This window comes from Esox lucius, chromosome 13, assembly GCF_011004845.1.
Source record: "Esox lucius isolate fEsoLuc1 chromosome 13, fEsoLuc1.pri, whole genome shotgun sequence".
Taxonomy (NCBI): domain Eukaryota; kingdom Metazoa; phylum Chordata; class Actinopteri; order Esociformes; family Esocidae; genus Esox; species Esox lucius.
This window is the reverse complement of record NC_047581.1, coordinates 22,806,108-22,822,869: the sequence shown is the minus strand read 5'-3', so window position 1 is coordinate 22,822,869 and position 16,762 is coordinate 22,806,108. Positions and strand designations below refer to the sequence as shown.

The following is a 16,762-nucleotide window of genomic DNA, read 5'->3' as shown; positions in this document are numbered from 1 at the left end:
TCACCTGATGATGCCACCAGGCAATTCAAAACCCCACTCTGCTAGATTTCTGGTAGTTTTTCAAACAACACATACAAAAAAGTATTATAATTTAAAAAATGTTCCAGTATTATTTCAACCTAAAAATTTGCACATCTATATAATGCAAAGGAAAAACATTTGTTGGCTTTTTCTTCATTTTTTGGTTTTTCTTAAAAAATTGCACGTCCTCTTTAGATTTGTGTTAATGAGCCCTAATGCATAATGGTGCTTCTCTCCATGGTGCTGATTCTGTTACAGTGTTCAGTCTGCCATCCAGTGGCTCAGATCCTATATTGAATAATAGCAGGCGGGGACTACTGATCTCTCTGGAAATTGCTTATATCTTTATGATTGTTGGTGCAGATATATGAGATTAACAAAATATACTTAACTTTTTTTTTTTACATACTTGCACTCAGAGGTATCTTAAGCAAATCTCTGATTTGGAACCTAGAAAAATCCAATCTTTAGCACATTGTGAAACACATAGAAATGAAACGCACATTGATGCTTGATGCTACATAACCTTAACCGTAAGATTCTAGCTCTCTCCTTTCTTCTATATTATATGCTCAGTGACTGGTCATACATAGTACATAGTACAGAGTAGCCTTCATAATAGAAGAGTAGAAGAATCTATAGAAGAATCTTCCCAAGATGTTTGACTAATGAAAACTGGACAGCCTGTGTTACAAATGAAGACCATTTTGTGTCTAGAGTTTTGAAAAATGACATCAAGGTTGTGAAATTAGTGACAGTGATTGTAAAAAAAACTGTATCATGCTCTGTGGCATGTATGTAACTGCTCAGCAGGCCCAGTTGACCTTGATTTTGAAAGAACATGGCAAGAGGAAAAGATCTAACTGACTTTGAAATAGGGTTCATTATTGGACCTCTTCCAGGATGAAAACACCCCATCCACATGGCAAGATGGAACACTGAGTGGTTTGATGAGTATGAAAAAAATGTGAATCATATGCTATGAATCATATGATCCATAGTGGATATTGGGGCTAGCAAGGACTGTGGAGTCCCTTAGGTGTAACCCAGGGGCGGGGTCTTTTGCTGAAATCAATATTGATTTTACAGCCAATAATAATATGTTCATAGTCCCTGTGAAATGTGAATTCGACACAACATTAATCATTGAGAAATGTCGTCAGAACAGACAGCTTTCCGCCGCTGGTGCCACCCTCGGGTTATCTTCTCTAACCTGAGTCGTGTTTTGTTGCGTGCGGTCTAAGGGAAGGCCAAAAAAGCTGTTGACAGTAAATCAACAAGTCGGATTCTTGTCCCTATACCTTCTCAACTGGAGCTAAATTTTACCAACAGGTTTGCACATATTGCACTGTCGTTGTCTTCGGAACCTGTACCCTGTTCCTGTGCTTCAGTGGAGGGAAGGCTTTGTTTAAACCTAGATGATATACTGTGGAGATAGACTAGAGGAAAATCTCCCATCTCCGAGAAAAAGTCGATGAAACGTTTCAACAGGCTCCTAGCATCTCATAACTAGTTAGAGGAACTGTAAATGTTTGGGGGTAACATTTGTATACAATTTCAAAACTTTCTTGAAGCAAAGTTAATTTTATAAGGCAGATGTTTAACACCCAAATCACCTGGGAGCCTGAACTCGAGCAGTGAATGTGTTTTCAAACTAGGCTACATCTATTAATAGTAGGTGTGCGCTTACGTATTCTGCAAGATTAATATTTAAAACCTTTCGATATAGTGCTACAGCCCAGATTTCTACTTCTACCCTTAGGCCTATTGGATTCCACTTCGCTCAGAAAGCATTGATGCACACTGGCTGGAGGGGACCAATGGAGACTCCTGCGGAGGAAAGCACAAATCCAGGGCCGAGGGGAAGGGTGTTATTTGGGATTTAGCTAACATTCATTTTCAACATATCACGCGGTGTAGGCTACATCCGTCTGCCACCACACGAGCAAGAGTTTGTCGGTCCCAACCATAGACTGTAAAAATAAGGTCCCAACTCGCAATGGCAAGAGGACCAAATGCCAAAATCTAGTGTGAATCTACAATGGCCAATGGAAAAAAAATAATTAAACATTAATTGATATTAAGATAATTTGTTGTTGCTTACCTAATCCCATTCCCAGGCACTAACCAAATTCACGGAATGTGCGCTGGAATAGTAACATATTCATTAACATATTTTGTTTTACCTTCAGTCATGGAAACTGTTAGCTGGTTAGTTTCTTTTTGGATTGTGAAGTAGCTGACTCTGGCTATAGGCTACTGGACGTTATCGTAAAGTGATCGTAAATGTGCATGTTTAAAAAAGATTGTAATCAGAAATATTTACTTTTTGTGCTTGGTCTTTGTATAGCCTAACGTGGGCTTGTGGTCCTACAAAATCATGTTTTTCTCTACACTAAGGATTAATCCATAGAGAAAGTATAATCGGTATGAGGTGTCTTTAATCTTTCTTCGTTCGTTATATTGACTAACGTGTGTTAAAATACTATACGTTTATTTTTTCACCCCCGCCCGGTTGGGCGCGCTAATGCGCCACTGACGGTGGATGTCAACTGGCGTTAAACCCGGTTAAACCAAAACGAAGAAGAAAATAAAAGGAAGGCATCCCGGGCGTCCCTGATGATGCTAAAGTAGCAATCTCTTAAGTGTAATTATAACAGCATAGCAAGTGTTATTTTAATAGTTTCCCATACCCTATAAATGCGTTTAGCGGTTGTGTGCAGTTATCACAATTATTAAATTTTACGCACGAGTGCTAACTACAGTATCGTTTAGCTACATGGCTATCTAATTAACATCATCCATGGTAGCTAGCTAGCATATCTGACCGAGCAATCAAAATCAAGCTAAAAGCACTAAAATACACTGGCAACGTTAGCGTCACCGTGAGTGTTAATTATGTTACAGGCATTAAATCAGTGAATAGTTCAGCCTTAAGGAAGGCTATTTTGAATCTGTCTCATTTGTTTTCGGTTTCCTTGTCTATTTCAGGTGAATTCCTTGTGTTCCTCGTATTCTCTTTTTCAGCCAATGGGCTGACACCCGGTTGCTGAGATGTTGCTAAAAGACATTCCTCAAGAGGTGCTGATGCGCCCTCTGTCTCGGAACGAAGTGGTGGGTATGATAGTGAGACTGACCATCTTTGGAGCTGCTACCTACTACGGTATCAAATGGGTAGTGGAAGCAATGGACCCAACACATAAACAGAAAATCCAGGCAAAGAAAAGGGTATGCACATGCTCTGTTTATGTTTAGCATCAGAATCTCATATTTGAATTTAACCCATGTAGATACAACAAATATCTATTCATATGTTTATATTTGAGCAGTCTGTCATATAATATTTTTGGGACATTTGATTCACACCTATATTGCTATTAATTCTGGTCGCATGTCTGCTATGGCCTATCACTCTTGGCTAGTGGTTCTCAATGTGCAGGGGTTGGAGACCTTGAGCGGTACTCAGAAGTGTAACACTGAATGCATGCAACACAGTGTACATCTTCTGAACCTAAATAATAATGGGCAACATGATTTCATGGATCATTACTCACTATGTTTATGGTAAATGCACTGCCTTGAATATGAATGGATAAAGACGGATGTTAAATGGCTTGTATATAGGTATTCCTCGACATTCTATTTGTTTTTTAGTCCACAGAAGTGACATGATATAACTCGATGAAACTGCTTAATATGATTGACTAGCGGCATAATCACAAGCTACATTTGAGCAGCGTTTGTGTGTGGGTGCGTGCACGTGAAAGAAGGAAAATTCAGCTGTGTTACAGAAGAATATGTACTGTAAAGGTGTGTGTGTGTGTGTGTGTGTGTGTTATTAAACCATCAATTGTAGTAATCAGTATTGGTATCCATTTCCTCTAGGCAGAGCAGTTGATGAAGCAGATTGGAGTGGAAGGCGTCAAACTCAATGAATATGAGATGAATATTGCTTCTCACCTGGTAGATCCACGCAGCATGAGGGTAAGTGAAGTATTCTATAGTGATCTTCTGTGATTGGTTATGTTGTCACCACCAAGTATGTGATTTGTGATCGATGCGATCAGTTAAATTGGTGATTTGAATAAGATAATGTTGCACAATGTCACTGCTTTGGCATTGAAGGTTTCCTGGAGGGACATAGCAGGGCTTGATGAGGTCATCTATGAGCTGCAGGACACGGTTATCCTTCCCTTCCAAAAGAGACACCTACTGGCGGGATCTAAACTCTTTCAGCCTCCCAAAGGTAACATTTTCCCCTTGTTGTTGTTGTTTTTTTCTCATTTGAAAATGTTACATTTAATGAGTGATTGCCTAAAACAATGCTAATGGTGATTTCCTAATCCTTAAGCCAACAAATCAATCAGATAAAAAAAATATAATAATCGTCACAAAATGGTGAGAGGCTTGCTTATTTCAACAGCAGTAACATAGTGGGGGGCATATGTGTTTTATTCATATAATTTTTTTCTGGAATCATTTATTTTGTAATATTATTTAACCAGATAATTAAATTCAGAACCAATTTTCATTGATGACATGACCAAAGGCATCCATTTGCAAGATTACAAGGCCACATGCGCAATCGCAAATGATGTGAGCAAAACAACAACAACAATACTTTGAATACAATAAGCAAACATTATATACAACGAGTTTTGATCAGATAGCAGCTTGTTTATAAAAACATTTTTAGTGAGGGGTGATGCAAGTGTCACACTTAAGGGTCTTTTGCAATTCGTTCCAGTCATACGCTGCAGTGAGCAGAAATTAAATGTCCAAAGGAAATATAGGCTTTTTTGAGTGACCAGAGCAATATATCCAGTTGTTCAGGTTACCAATAATCTAGGCGATGTTAAGGAGTGAGAGAAGTTATATGGGGCATTTATCTAAAAGTAACTTGGTGCCAGTGAGTCTGGCTTAAGTCTGGGGCACTCATAAAGCCTACACTGTGACCTACACTGTGACCCTGTAAAGGTCACAGTGTTGAGTACTGAAGGTGGCACCAGTTAACAAGTTACATGGCAGTATTGTTGCTGGGGGTGTGGCAGCCCCCCCCCCCCCCCCCCTCACTTTTTTGCTTTTTATTTTTCTGATATCACAAATGTCCTTCCTGTGTCATGTTGAAGAGACCGGTGCGCTTGCGTTGCTGAAACAAGCATGGTGTGCACCCTGTGATCAAAACATCTTCCTGTGGCTATAGATGGAACTGTGGTGAATTACATATCATTCACTGAGTAGCTTTTTAGCAGCTAGCATACAGTCTACAGGATGGTCATTTGTACAGGGTATGTTTGCAGCATGAGTGAAAGAAGCCTTGTTGCAGGACCAGAAGTCAGTTTTGGATTTAACTTAAGACTAAAGGTGAGTGTGCAGTCAAGGTATTTGTTGACAGATTTGAATTCAAACAGATTTTTGTGAGGCAGGCTGATTGATGTAAAGTGGAACATCATTCACATACACTTGATGCACTTCACTGTTTGATAGTTTTAAACGGGCTGTTTTTATTTGTGACTGCTGACCAGGTGGAATACGCAGATCGCACTAGTAGAACCCTCCTGGTAATGTTTTCTGTTTCAATTTTTTGTCACAACCACAGGTGTGTTGTTGTATGGGCCACCTGGATGTGGAAAGACTCTTATTGCCAAGGCAACTGCCAAAGCCTCAGGGTGCCAGTTTATTAACCTACAGCCCTCCACTCTGACGGACAAATGGTATGGCGAATCACAGAAACTCACCGCTGCTGTTTTCTCATTGGCTGTCAAGATCCAACCCTGCATAATCTTCATAGATGAAATTGGTGAGTGTGGGAAAGGACTTTATTGTCCCTAAGGGGGAAATTAGGTTTTACACACAGTATTGCTATATAAAATGTAGACGCTGTATGACACACTCATAGTGTATTGTATTTCTCACTTCTCACATCAACTTCTTCATACTGGGTGATAGCCTTTCACACACTGATCTCATATATTTAGTTGTTTAATTACCTGTTTTGATTGACACTGATCTAATGAAAAAATCTGAACCACTCTATTATATTTTAAGCAAGGTTTTCTTTTCACATTTTAATAAGGACCTCTTATTTTTTAGACTCCTTTCTGAGGAATCGCTCTAGTTTAGACCATGAGGCCACAGCCATGATGAAGGCCCAATTTATGAGCCTGTGGGACGGGCTGGAGACTGGGGCTAGCAGCCAGGTACTTTGACCATTTCAATTATTTCCACCAGGATCTTTGACCTGAATTATTGGTGTTATGTTTCCTCAAATTCAACTCTTTGCAATGTTTATTATTCAGTAAGTAAAAATACTCCAAGGAACTCTCTGTAGACCTCCAAGATCAAATTGTCAAGGCATAGATCTGGGGATGGTTATAAAAATATTGCTGAAGCATTGAAAGTTCCCAGGAGCGCCGCTACATATAGGCCTACCAGAAAACACATGAATTACTGAGTTATCCAATTTATTTGGTGTACAGCTCTTACTTGAAATATCAAGTTCTTCCCTCAGTCATACGCAGCCTCTTGGCCGCTCGCTGTTCAAGACTGCAATCTTGCTGCCGCTACAAGCATAATATTAACAACCACATGGGATTTCGGAATGTGTCTACATGACTGATTCTCTATAATACTTTGCTTTCTGTCGCTGAAGGCCCATGTCATGTCCTTGATGGAAGGGAATGGTATTAGCCAGGGGACACCTTGTTTGCTCATCAGACCAGAGAAGATTTCGTTTGAGATGTTCAATCATGTTGAGGTCCAGGCTTTGGTTGTGCCACTCGAGGACATTCACAGACTTGTCTTGTAGCCACTTCTGGCTTGGCTCTGTGCTTATGGTCGTTGATCTTTCCCACAATCCTGAATAGTCTCCTTGTCCCTGCTGCGGTAATGATTTTGTATCTTACCCAGTCAGATACTGGAACAGATGAATGTTTAATTGCAAGGACATCTAGTCTTACGTTTCACGTTAGATGTTCAGCTGTTCTGGCTGTATGATGTGGTATTGTTCTTACAGGTAATGGTGATGGGGGCCACCAACAGACCACAGGATCTGGACTCGGCCATACTGCGCAGGATGCCCACCACTTTTCACGTCGGTTTACCGGTAAGACACACCTAATTGGATTTGACCTGACCATGTCTGTCAGGTCAGGGCTCTATGTACTCACAGATGCGTTTCAAAACGCTTATCAATATGACATGTATTTCTGTAGACCACAAGACAGAGAGCGGAGATCCTGAAGTTGATCCTGGCAGAAGAAAATGTAAGTACATACGTTTTCTTTGTTTCCTCAGTCAGTTTCTACACAAAAACCTTGACGAATTCAAATGTCAGCTGTTACATTTTGTTGTCATTTACTTAGATCATCACTATTTATTTAGTTTTTAATCACGCAACACTGCATTTTCCTTCCCTTCCTCAGCTAAGCAATGCCATTAATCTGAAGGAGATAGCCGAAAAGTCAGAGGGTTCGTCAGGCAGTGACCTCAGGGAGCTGTGTCGGGATGCGGCCATGTACCGTGTTAGAGACTATGTCCGCAAACAACAAATGAAACAGATAGCCCAGCAAATGCAGGACGAGGATGAAGAAGACCAGTAAGTACTATAACTCTAAATCAGGCATCAAACTACTGGTCTTTTGCTTTGTAAGAATGTTGCTAATACACATACGTGATGACAGTGTGCTCGTTTCTTTTGTGTTGAAGCTAAGTCTTCAGGTCTTAAAAGCAACTGTTAATTGGCAACGTGTCAAGGCACAGCTTTTTCCATCTATGACTGACCTCTGACCTTTGTCCTGTTCATCTCCAGAACAGGGGTGGAGGAGCGTCTGCGCCCCATCACCCAGCTGGACCTGCTGTTTGGACTGGACAAAATGAAGGAGTCAAAAAAGGCGACCATGCCCCAGGAACTCATATCCAGAGAGATGCCTTTGGACTAAACTGTTATTTAAGACACTGTAGTATACCTTCTCTTATCCCACCACAGTACATTTCAGTATCCACTTCATTCCAATCTGATGACTCTGCACTGTTACAGGCTGAATTTAAAAAGAAATTCCTCAGTGCATCATCCCCACTGTCCCAGAAGGTTTCCATTGCCCTTAGAAGCACAGGCTTTCTACTTTACGCTGGGCAGCAGGTCTGTCCATAATGCTCCTGAAGAGAGTGCGAGGGACCAGACATATGTCTGAATACTCTGATGTAGTCGACACTGTAGTTGGAATTATTACGTACCAGCACTAACGTGTCACAAGTGTCTAGCTGTCTGCATGTATTTAGCAATAGAATGAAAACCGTAGTTACACAATAGTTCACATCTTTTAATGTTGTAAAGAATACCCAGATTTATATTAACAAGGCAATTAAGAGAAGTCCCTGGGTGTTGGAGTATTTGGTGCTGTATCTATTCTGAACCTGTTGAACATCTGTGAAAATGAATTATGTCCTGCTCCCAATGATTGAAACTATTCTTAACCACAATATTAATCTTTACTGAAGGTTGTCTTCTGCATTTATTTTGCTGTAATATGCTTTGCAATGGACAGACTAATGTAGAATGTATTTTGATGTGCAATATTGTGTGACTAAGCATTTGTGCTTGTGCTAGGTCTATTACTCTCACCAGTCTGCCGGAAAGCTGCATGTCTTTTTTGTTTACATGTTGTATGACCAACCTTCAAAACAGGTTGCTCACCAGCACCTAAGTCTCAAAATGTCATTTATTCCCATCTGTGGAGACCAGTTAATATTTTACAGTTAGGCCTTGCCCTTCAGTGTGATTACAGTTTTTCTTGTTGTTCTCTTTTGCCTTTAAAACAAGCTCTTCATTTAGCTGCTGGAAACCATGTATGGTCGCTTTGCAATCAATCGTTTGTTAAGGAGGAAGCGAAAAACAAGTCACTACATTTCTCCTTTCCCACGCAGTCCGGTAGGATGTGACTACTCGGACAGGTCCATTATTTCCATTTGGACAGAGCAGATTGTTGTTTGTCTGAAGGTTACAGCATATAAATGTGGAGTATTTACTCTATTACTATAGTCTTATCTAGAGAAACTGCATACATTTTCATCCCTTCTGTGTGAATCAAACCCACAACCCTGGTGTTGTATGCCCCATGTCTAGTAAGCTACACTAGACATTTGCTTGATCTGATATAAAGGACACTTAATGCTGTTTGATTGAGTATTTTCAAATAATCTCCCTAGAGAATTATTTTGCGCATTTTAAATGTTACTTGTGAGTCTTGTACTCTAACAAACTTGTAGTCTACCAAATTATTTTCATACTTGGAAACCACCCCCCAAAAGATTCCAATGCCCACAAATCCTCTCCTCAAATGTTTTACAAAATGCATGTTTTTCTATACACTTCTATTGCTGAGGGAGAGGCCTTGTGATGTTACCACTCTCAAATCATAGAAAGCTGTAAAATGCAGACAAGAGATGAACTCATGGCAAAAAAGCTTTATTTGAATCTCCCAAGATTGTTGCTCACTACCTAAAAACATTTTCACAGGACTTCATTAAAGATGCAGTCTGAGATGTCTGTTGGCTACTGATTGTTAAATTGGTGCTTTGGGGACTGAATGGGTCCCTAAAAAGTGTGTATTATGTCATGTATGTGCTGATTTTTGCCCCATGTCATCAAAATCACTGGCTTTCAAACTTGGTATTTCATGGCTAACTGAGGTATGATAGTGATTCTACTTATAAATCATGCACATGTGAACAACATTACATATCCTGCATAAAATGGGAGATTCAAGTATTTTGTTAAAGTCCCAGATAGAAGCATAAAAGGGAGACAATCCTCTGCAACTAGTTATAAGAATAATTTAAGTCTGAATGGAGAAATGGTAGTTGTTAAAGTTGAGTGAACAACTGTCCATAATGACTTGGTCTAATAGACAAAAACAGACAAGTAACAGTTGGCGTACAGGAGTCTGTCAGAAAAGTGCTCCTCGGAACTCAATACTTCCAGAGTTTTTAGCCTTGCCTGGAACAGTTAAACAGACTGGTTATCTATACCCCCATTCTGTTTGGCACATACTGCACACACATGGTCCCTTGTTCAACATGGCATCAGACAGACAGTTAAATTGGTAATCTATAGAACTACTGCAAAGCATTGTAATGTAGTTCTCCACACCTGCCACTGTCAAGGTGGAACCCTAAACAGAAAAGTATTTGTTGTTTTCTGTGTGGATGAAGGAAAGTTTGACACCTAGGACTAAGCTGTCTGTCTATGCACCAAAAGTATAGTATGTTATTGCTGGTGCTGTGCTTCCTAAATCCTTTTGATATTGTTACAGATTACCACAGGGGGGTGCTGTTGCCCTACTATCAAGTGGACAATATAAGTGTCAGGCCTGCGTGTGGATCGGTTTCACAGGCACAGTAATCTCCCTTCTATGATCAATTGATAAGGTTATAATGTAGACCACTGAATATATTTACACATCTGAAGTCAAAACTACAATTGGCATGGACTATGGATAAACTTGCATCACTGCCATACATGTACTGTTATTGTCTGATCCAGATGTGTACATAAAGCTGTGTGGAACTGGGCAGATACAGCTCTCGATTTTTGACCGTCCCCATCTCCGTATTTATCTCTCTGTTTCTGCTTTTCAATTACCTTTTGGTTTTTCTCACTGTTTTCACACCCATTATTTCCACAATCTTTGGTTTATCAATATCTCTATATTTCAACTTTAAGCCCACGACACTGTCCTGTGCAAAACTGGCCACAGTACATACCTTGTATAACATCCGACATGCCTTCCATGTTTATGACCTAGTGAAATTTGACTGCAGTATTTTACTTCTGGTTCAGATCAGCTGACAGATTGGGTTGTCGCTGACATGGGTGGAACTTTGGTTTTGTATGTGGGATGGTACAATCTGATGGAGTGGCTGGGGTAAGCACTCAGAATTCTATGACTTTCTGTGAATTGCAACGACTGCACTTTGCATTCAAACCCACCCTCCCCCTCTTCCCACTCGCTGTAGTGTAAAAACAATGTTGATATTTTTTAAATATTTCACCGCGATTTAGATCGCAAGGACGCCATACATTTGAAACTGCTTGTTTTTTCACACTTTCTCACATTCAGAAGACAGGGGACGTGTAGAACTTCTATTTTGATGATAGAAATTCTGCCTTTTATATTGTGCTATTTTATGCACATAAAGATGTTTTTCTCAGTGAAACAAAACAATGTTAAACACTAACATTCCACACTAAAAGTACAAAGCATAAAGATCTACACATGGCACCTTTAAATTTATGGCTAATTTCCCTTCTAGATAGTTGTTTAGTGAACAGCAAAACGGCTAGAAAAGCTTCAGTATTTTGTTGCAGATTTGATCAATAAAAGAAATGTAGAACTGTCAAAGTATATGAATAAAAGACTCATCATTTGCACTGATTTGTGGTGAATAAAGTAATGTTGTTGAGTGCATTTGTGCAGTATTGTGTAGTTATAAACACTACACAAAAAAATGTAGGGAACACTTAAATCACATATTGGGTCTCGATGAAGAAAATGTATTAAAGTTCAAAATCTTTACTGTACATTGTGTAATTCGTTGAGAACAAAATGACGTAAGCACGGTCAATGGAAACCAAAATCACCAACCAATTGAGGGCTGGATTCAAACAACAAAATGTAAGTAAACATTTGAAATCACAGGCTGTTCCAACTTGTGTGAATTTCATCACAGCAACTCATAATGTCACTCCGTAGTGTGTTTGGGCCCCACGGGCCTGTATGCACTCCTGACAACGTCTGGGCATGCTCCTATATGAGACGGCGGATGGTGTTCTGGGGATCTCCTCCCAGACCTGGATTAGGGCATCAGTGAGCTCCAGGACAGTCTGTGGCGCTACTTGGTGGTGTCGGATGCACCGATACATAATGTCCCAGGGGTTCTCAATTGGATGCAGGTCTGGAGAACGTGAGGGCCAGTCAATGGCATCAATGCCTTCATCATCCAGGAACTGCCTACACACTCTGGCCACATTAGGTCAGGCATTGTCCTGCATCAGGAGGAGCCCAGGGCCCACTGCACCAGCGTAAGGTCTGATGATGGGTCTGAAGACTTCAAGTAACATGATGCAGTGGTCGCAAATTAACCCTACCCCAGTTAAATTTGAGCACAGCTTGTGAGCCCACCTCTGACACTGTTCACAACATATCCAGTCCCCACCAGTAATAGAGAATGTCTTGTTACAGAGCAAACATTCTGTTTGGGTGTTTGTTGTGGTTTTAGAAGCTAGAACTACTTTTTAAAGGCCTGGTAAACATTCCACACTGAACAATGCAGGCAATCCATTTCTGTGTTTTTTCTAGTGTGGATACATTGAATGTATAAGCTGTCAAACTGTTGTGAGCATTGAAGCAAAATGTTGAATGTCTGTAGCATAAGCTGAAACCGAAAGTTGCAAGTAGAAAACAGGAAATCTGATTTAGGCTGTTTCTGGGGAACAAGAGCACATTGAGCTTGTGTGTCAGACTACAGGAAACAGAGGGGCAGATTAACAACGCACACACATTCTGGGCAGGGCTGAATTAAGAATAAACAAGACAGAAACTACAAAGGGCAAGATGACGCTTGTGCTGCATTTACACATACTATATATATATATATATAAATAATGCTGATGTGACTGTTGATCTTGAGACATTGTGCGGCGACACTCTGTCTCCAGAAGCTTCTGTAATAAGTGGAATATACGGTACGGTAATTGACCTGACTGGTGTGTTATTCTCCTTTCCATCAAACCAACTCGGGGAAGTGTTAGACTTCGACACTAGGCAGGACCGAAACAGCCACCAATGACTACATTTTTCTCATTGAATTCTCCTCCCAATGCAAATGGAACATGGCCCCACTCTGAAAGACTCCAAGATGCAGAAGTTGCTCCCCAAGCTCATCACCAACCAAAATGCTCAATTCTCCCAAAACTACATAGAAACACTCCGGAGTAGGTATGAATGTCCTTCATTTCAGTCCTTTGTAGATCTCCTGATAAGAGTTCATATTTATAGAGAGCCATTCAAAATATGTTATGGTGATTAGTCCTTTCCTGACAGTTTATTTTAAATTTCCATCAGGTTTAGCCATTATTAGCCAAATTTACCTAAGTTGTTTGATCTGTATCTCTCTAACTACCTCTCCAATATAATTATTATTATTATTATTTTACATCAATACATTGAAACACTTTTCTATCTAACTAAATTTTATTATATCTACAACTTTTTCTAAATAGAAAAGTAGATCAACTTACCTCCAAATCAATTTGATACAATTACAGAATTGTTGATGAAGTAAAGGATATTTTTAGTTTCTCGAGTCCAGTGGTAGCCAGAAAAAATGTAAAAATGTTTGGTGTTTCTTGAAAGAATTAGGGAGTGGGGCATATTAACCCATGATTGTGCTCAAATCAGGCATTATCACTCATATTATCACTGGGCTAGGGTTACATCTTTTGCTGAAAAAAAGTATATTCTTCTGTAACTGTTGACATACATTTTTGCATTGTGCTGAAATCGTACCAAACCGTGATTTTCAAACTGCAATACTTTCGTGAGGCATGCCATTAAACCCTTAAGCCCTATTTTTTCAACTTTACCATTAAACCCAAGAAAGATGGAATTTTTCATTCATCCACAGACAGGTTTGCATTGTAAAAATTCACTTCAGGTCCATGACAGACTTGCCTCCCCTGGCTGTTTGACCCTACTGGGACTCCTGTCACCATATAATCCTGTGAAGACATGATGAGCATAAGGTTGTGTACTGAGTACCACTGAATTCAATTTCTAGGTGGCTGGTTTCATCAGGAGTCAAATTTGCTTTGCTATAACCAGGCTAAAGCAGGCCATTTTGGTTAACTAACTAGTATGTATTAGCTCTCTGGTAAATTAGCTACAGCTACGAGGTTGTAATTAGCAATCTAACTAAGTATATCAGAAAGAAAGCATTTACTGTCTGCTCTGATTGCCTGTGTACAAATCTGAGAAATGATACCACGGGTGTAAATACACACACTGCCAAAACAGAGATCAGTGTGTAATTATGAGATGATAATGTCGATACCCCAATAAGGGTGTTATTTATTTTGGTCGTATTTTATCAACAATTAACTAAGATCCCAAAGAACACAGTTTCAGCTTTATAGATCAAAGTGAAATAAAAATGGGAGGGACAAAAAAATTCACTTTCAGAAAGTGGATCCCCAAGTGGAGACTTCTGGTTTATGGTTACAGAGAAATTGAGGAGAATGGGCTAGTAGGATCGCAAATACTGATGCAGCCTGCTGTGTGTGCAAAAATAGGTTCTTTAGGTCCTGGATATGTAACAGAGTTCAAAGACATTTTATATTGGCCATCACACATTCTTGCTAACGCCACTGTGCCTCCATAAGAATGTACGCTCATTCACATTTTACAACGGGTGTAAGATCTATCAAAATAAGGTTATTTTTGGTCAAGGTTGGCTAAAGGTATACCTGTCTCATAGTTTCTGTTAGGCAGTGATCTAATACTTACATTCTATCTAAATAAAGAAATTAAAGTCCACTCTGTCTTCATCCATCCAACACCAACAAAAGTCACAAAAATACTTTTGTCAACAATAGCTTAGTAAATGAACATCTACATACAGTATATTCTGTGTCTAAGCGAGATTTCTCTGAATCATTCTGAATATTTTAATTTACCCATTCATTTCGGAATTAATTAATAAAAAAAAATTGATAATAAAAAAAAGAAACATAAAAAAACGGATCTCTCTTCCTCTGAACAGAATACTACACCAGATAGTTTTCCGAACAAAAGATTAGGCCTTTTAAATTATAATATAACAAACGTACAAGAAAATCACGATTCTACAAATTCTGTGGCATATGGGTAGTTGTTAGAAGATGAACGTTTTGCCCCTCTCTAAGGTTTAACAAAACTACTGGGCAAACACATATGCACGTTATTGCTCGGATGAAGCAATAACGTTCAGATGAGTAATAGGCTTTACCATAATTTAAAACTAAACTTCCAGGATTTCTAATTGTGAGTTGCCTACGAGTGTGACAAACTGATACGAATGCCATTATGACAAGATCGGCACACCCCTACTGTATACTATTAGGGGTTAATGTAGGTGTAGTGATGATTCTGTATGATCTTGGAAGATTAGTTCTACTTTTGATATACGATCTAGCTTGGCTGTTACAGGCTAACCTAACTGAACAGTGCACATGTCACGTCCTGGCTATGCCCCTAGCCATCTCTGCGCTGGGCTGGGGGCATAGTCAGGACAGGATGTGGCACCTCTAGCCACCTCCAATCCTTTTGGTCTCCCCAATTGGAGGCAGGTGTTGGTCGTTGCCTCCAATTGGGGACCGTATTTGAGTTCCCAGTTTTGCCACAGCAGTATGGTTCATTTTGGTTTTGCCTTTGTATGGAATGCCCCCACGTCATTGGTTGCGGCTGTTGTTTTGTTTGAGTCTTTCTTTTCAATTAAACATGGATTATACCCTTTTCCTCGATTCTGTCCCATGTCCTACTCCTACCACAACCATGACAGCACATTTCAAATGACTAAATGTTTTTTCTTCAGGCGTTAATGTTGTTATTATCATGTATGTATCGGAGTTTCTACAGAAACGCTTAAACACAGGAAGATGGAGATAGTCGTTGTCAGTTGAGAAAACTTCATTTTTATGTGACTGATTTAGGTTTGTAGAAATTGAATACCTTTGACAATTTTAACACATCTTTTGATGTCCAATTCCACTAACAGAACTTTATCCATCTGTTGGTAGACAACATGAGAGGCTCAATGGATCAGGGGCTTTCAGTTTCCGTTGAATACGAATGACTGGAGATCAGAGAGGCCTCTTCAAAGGGGTGTCAGGTCAAGCTATGTTGGATCAATTTTGTCAGATTGTCAGTCAATGTTAATGGGTTTTATCATGTAAAGTTCTACTCCCTGTTACTCTAGAATTAAAAATGTGTAATCAAGTGGTAGGTGAGAAATGACCAATTGTGAAACTCCTAAATACTAGTTGGATGTATTGATATGCTTTGAACTTGTTGAGAAAGGCAGATTGGTTAATGGCCAATAAGCTGCTTCAACCAACATACAATAAAGATGTACATGCTTGTAACAAATTTCACTTTGATATAATTCATTGTCTTTTGAAAAATAATGTAAAAAAAAAATCATTGGTATTGTCTATTGATTGAGGCAGTGGAGAAAGATTCTTTGCACAAAATGTGCCATGTAATAACCCATGCTGCAGCAGTACACTTGAGGCAGTGGCCTACGCCTGTGATTCTGTGTACTATGGCACTCGCTCCATGTCTTCACTTTGCATTTGCAAGTTAAGCAAAGCTGAACTTGCGCTCTGCCCTCTTGTTCATCCAATGGTCCTCTCCCACACTTTTTTTCATTGCTTGAAAATTAATAGGTTGTGTTTTCTTAGAAATAAGGTATCAAAACTGACCCAAGCCAGCCATAGCGAGAAATGGAGTCACACTCACACACACCTACTTGACTAAAAGCAGCATGGAAAAAATTTAACAATTCATTTGTGTCAGAGGCCCCAATAGAAGGCACAGAGTATCTGTAAAGTGTGATCTAAAGTGATGAATATATGTATGTATAATAAAAACTCCAACAGAAATCAACTTTGGCTGTATGTGTTTCTGTATGGGAGGAATATGTG

At 39.5% G+C, this 16,762-nt stretch overlaps 1 protein-coding gene across 2 annotated transcripts; it reads left to right on the top strand.

Moving 5' to 3' along the window:
• Positions 1 to 2,598: 2,598 nt before the first annotated feature.
• On the top strand, positions 2,599 to 9,787 carry atad1a (ATPase family AAA domain containing 1a). Of its 2 annotated transcripts, none has more exons than XM_010876651.5 (10): positions 2,599 to 2,906; positions 3,049 to 3,249; positions 3,907 to 4,005; positions 4,147 to 4,267; positions 5,621 to 5,821; positions 6,115 to 6,221; positions 7,037 to 7,126; positions 7,236 to 7,286; positions 7,446 to 7,618; positions 7,832 to 9,787. In XM_010876651.5, exons 2-10 carry the CDS (start codon positions 3,076 to 3,078, stop codon positions 7,959 to 7,961), a joined length of 1,146 nt encoding a protein of 381 aa, XP_010874953.1. In that variant the 5' UTR covers positions 2,599 to 2,906; positions 3,049 to 3,075; the 3' UTR covers positions 7,962 to 9,787. The 2 variants fall into 2 exon arrangements, with proteins under 2 accessions (XP_010874953.1, XP_010874952.1); XM_010876650.5 differs by having other exon boundaries at positions 3,013 to 3,249.
• Positions 9,788 to 16,762: the final 6,975 nt, after the last annotated feature.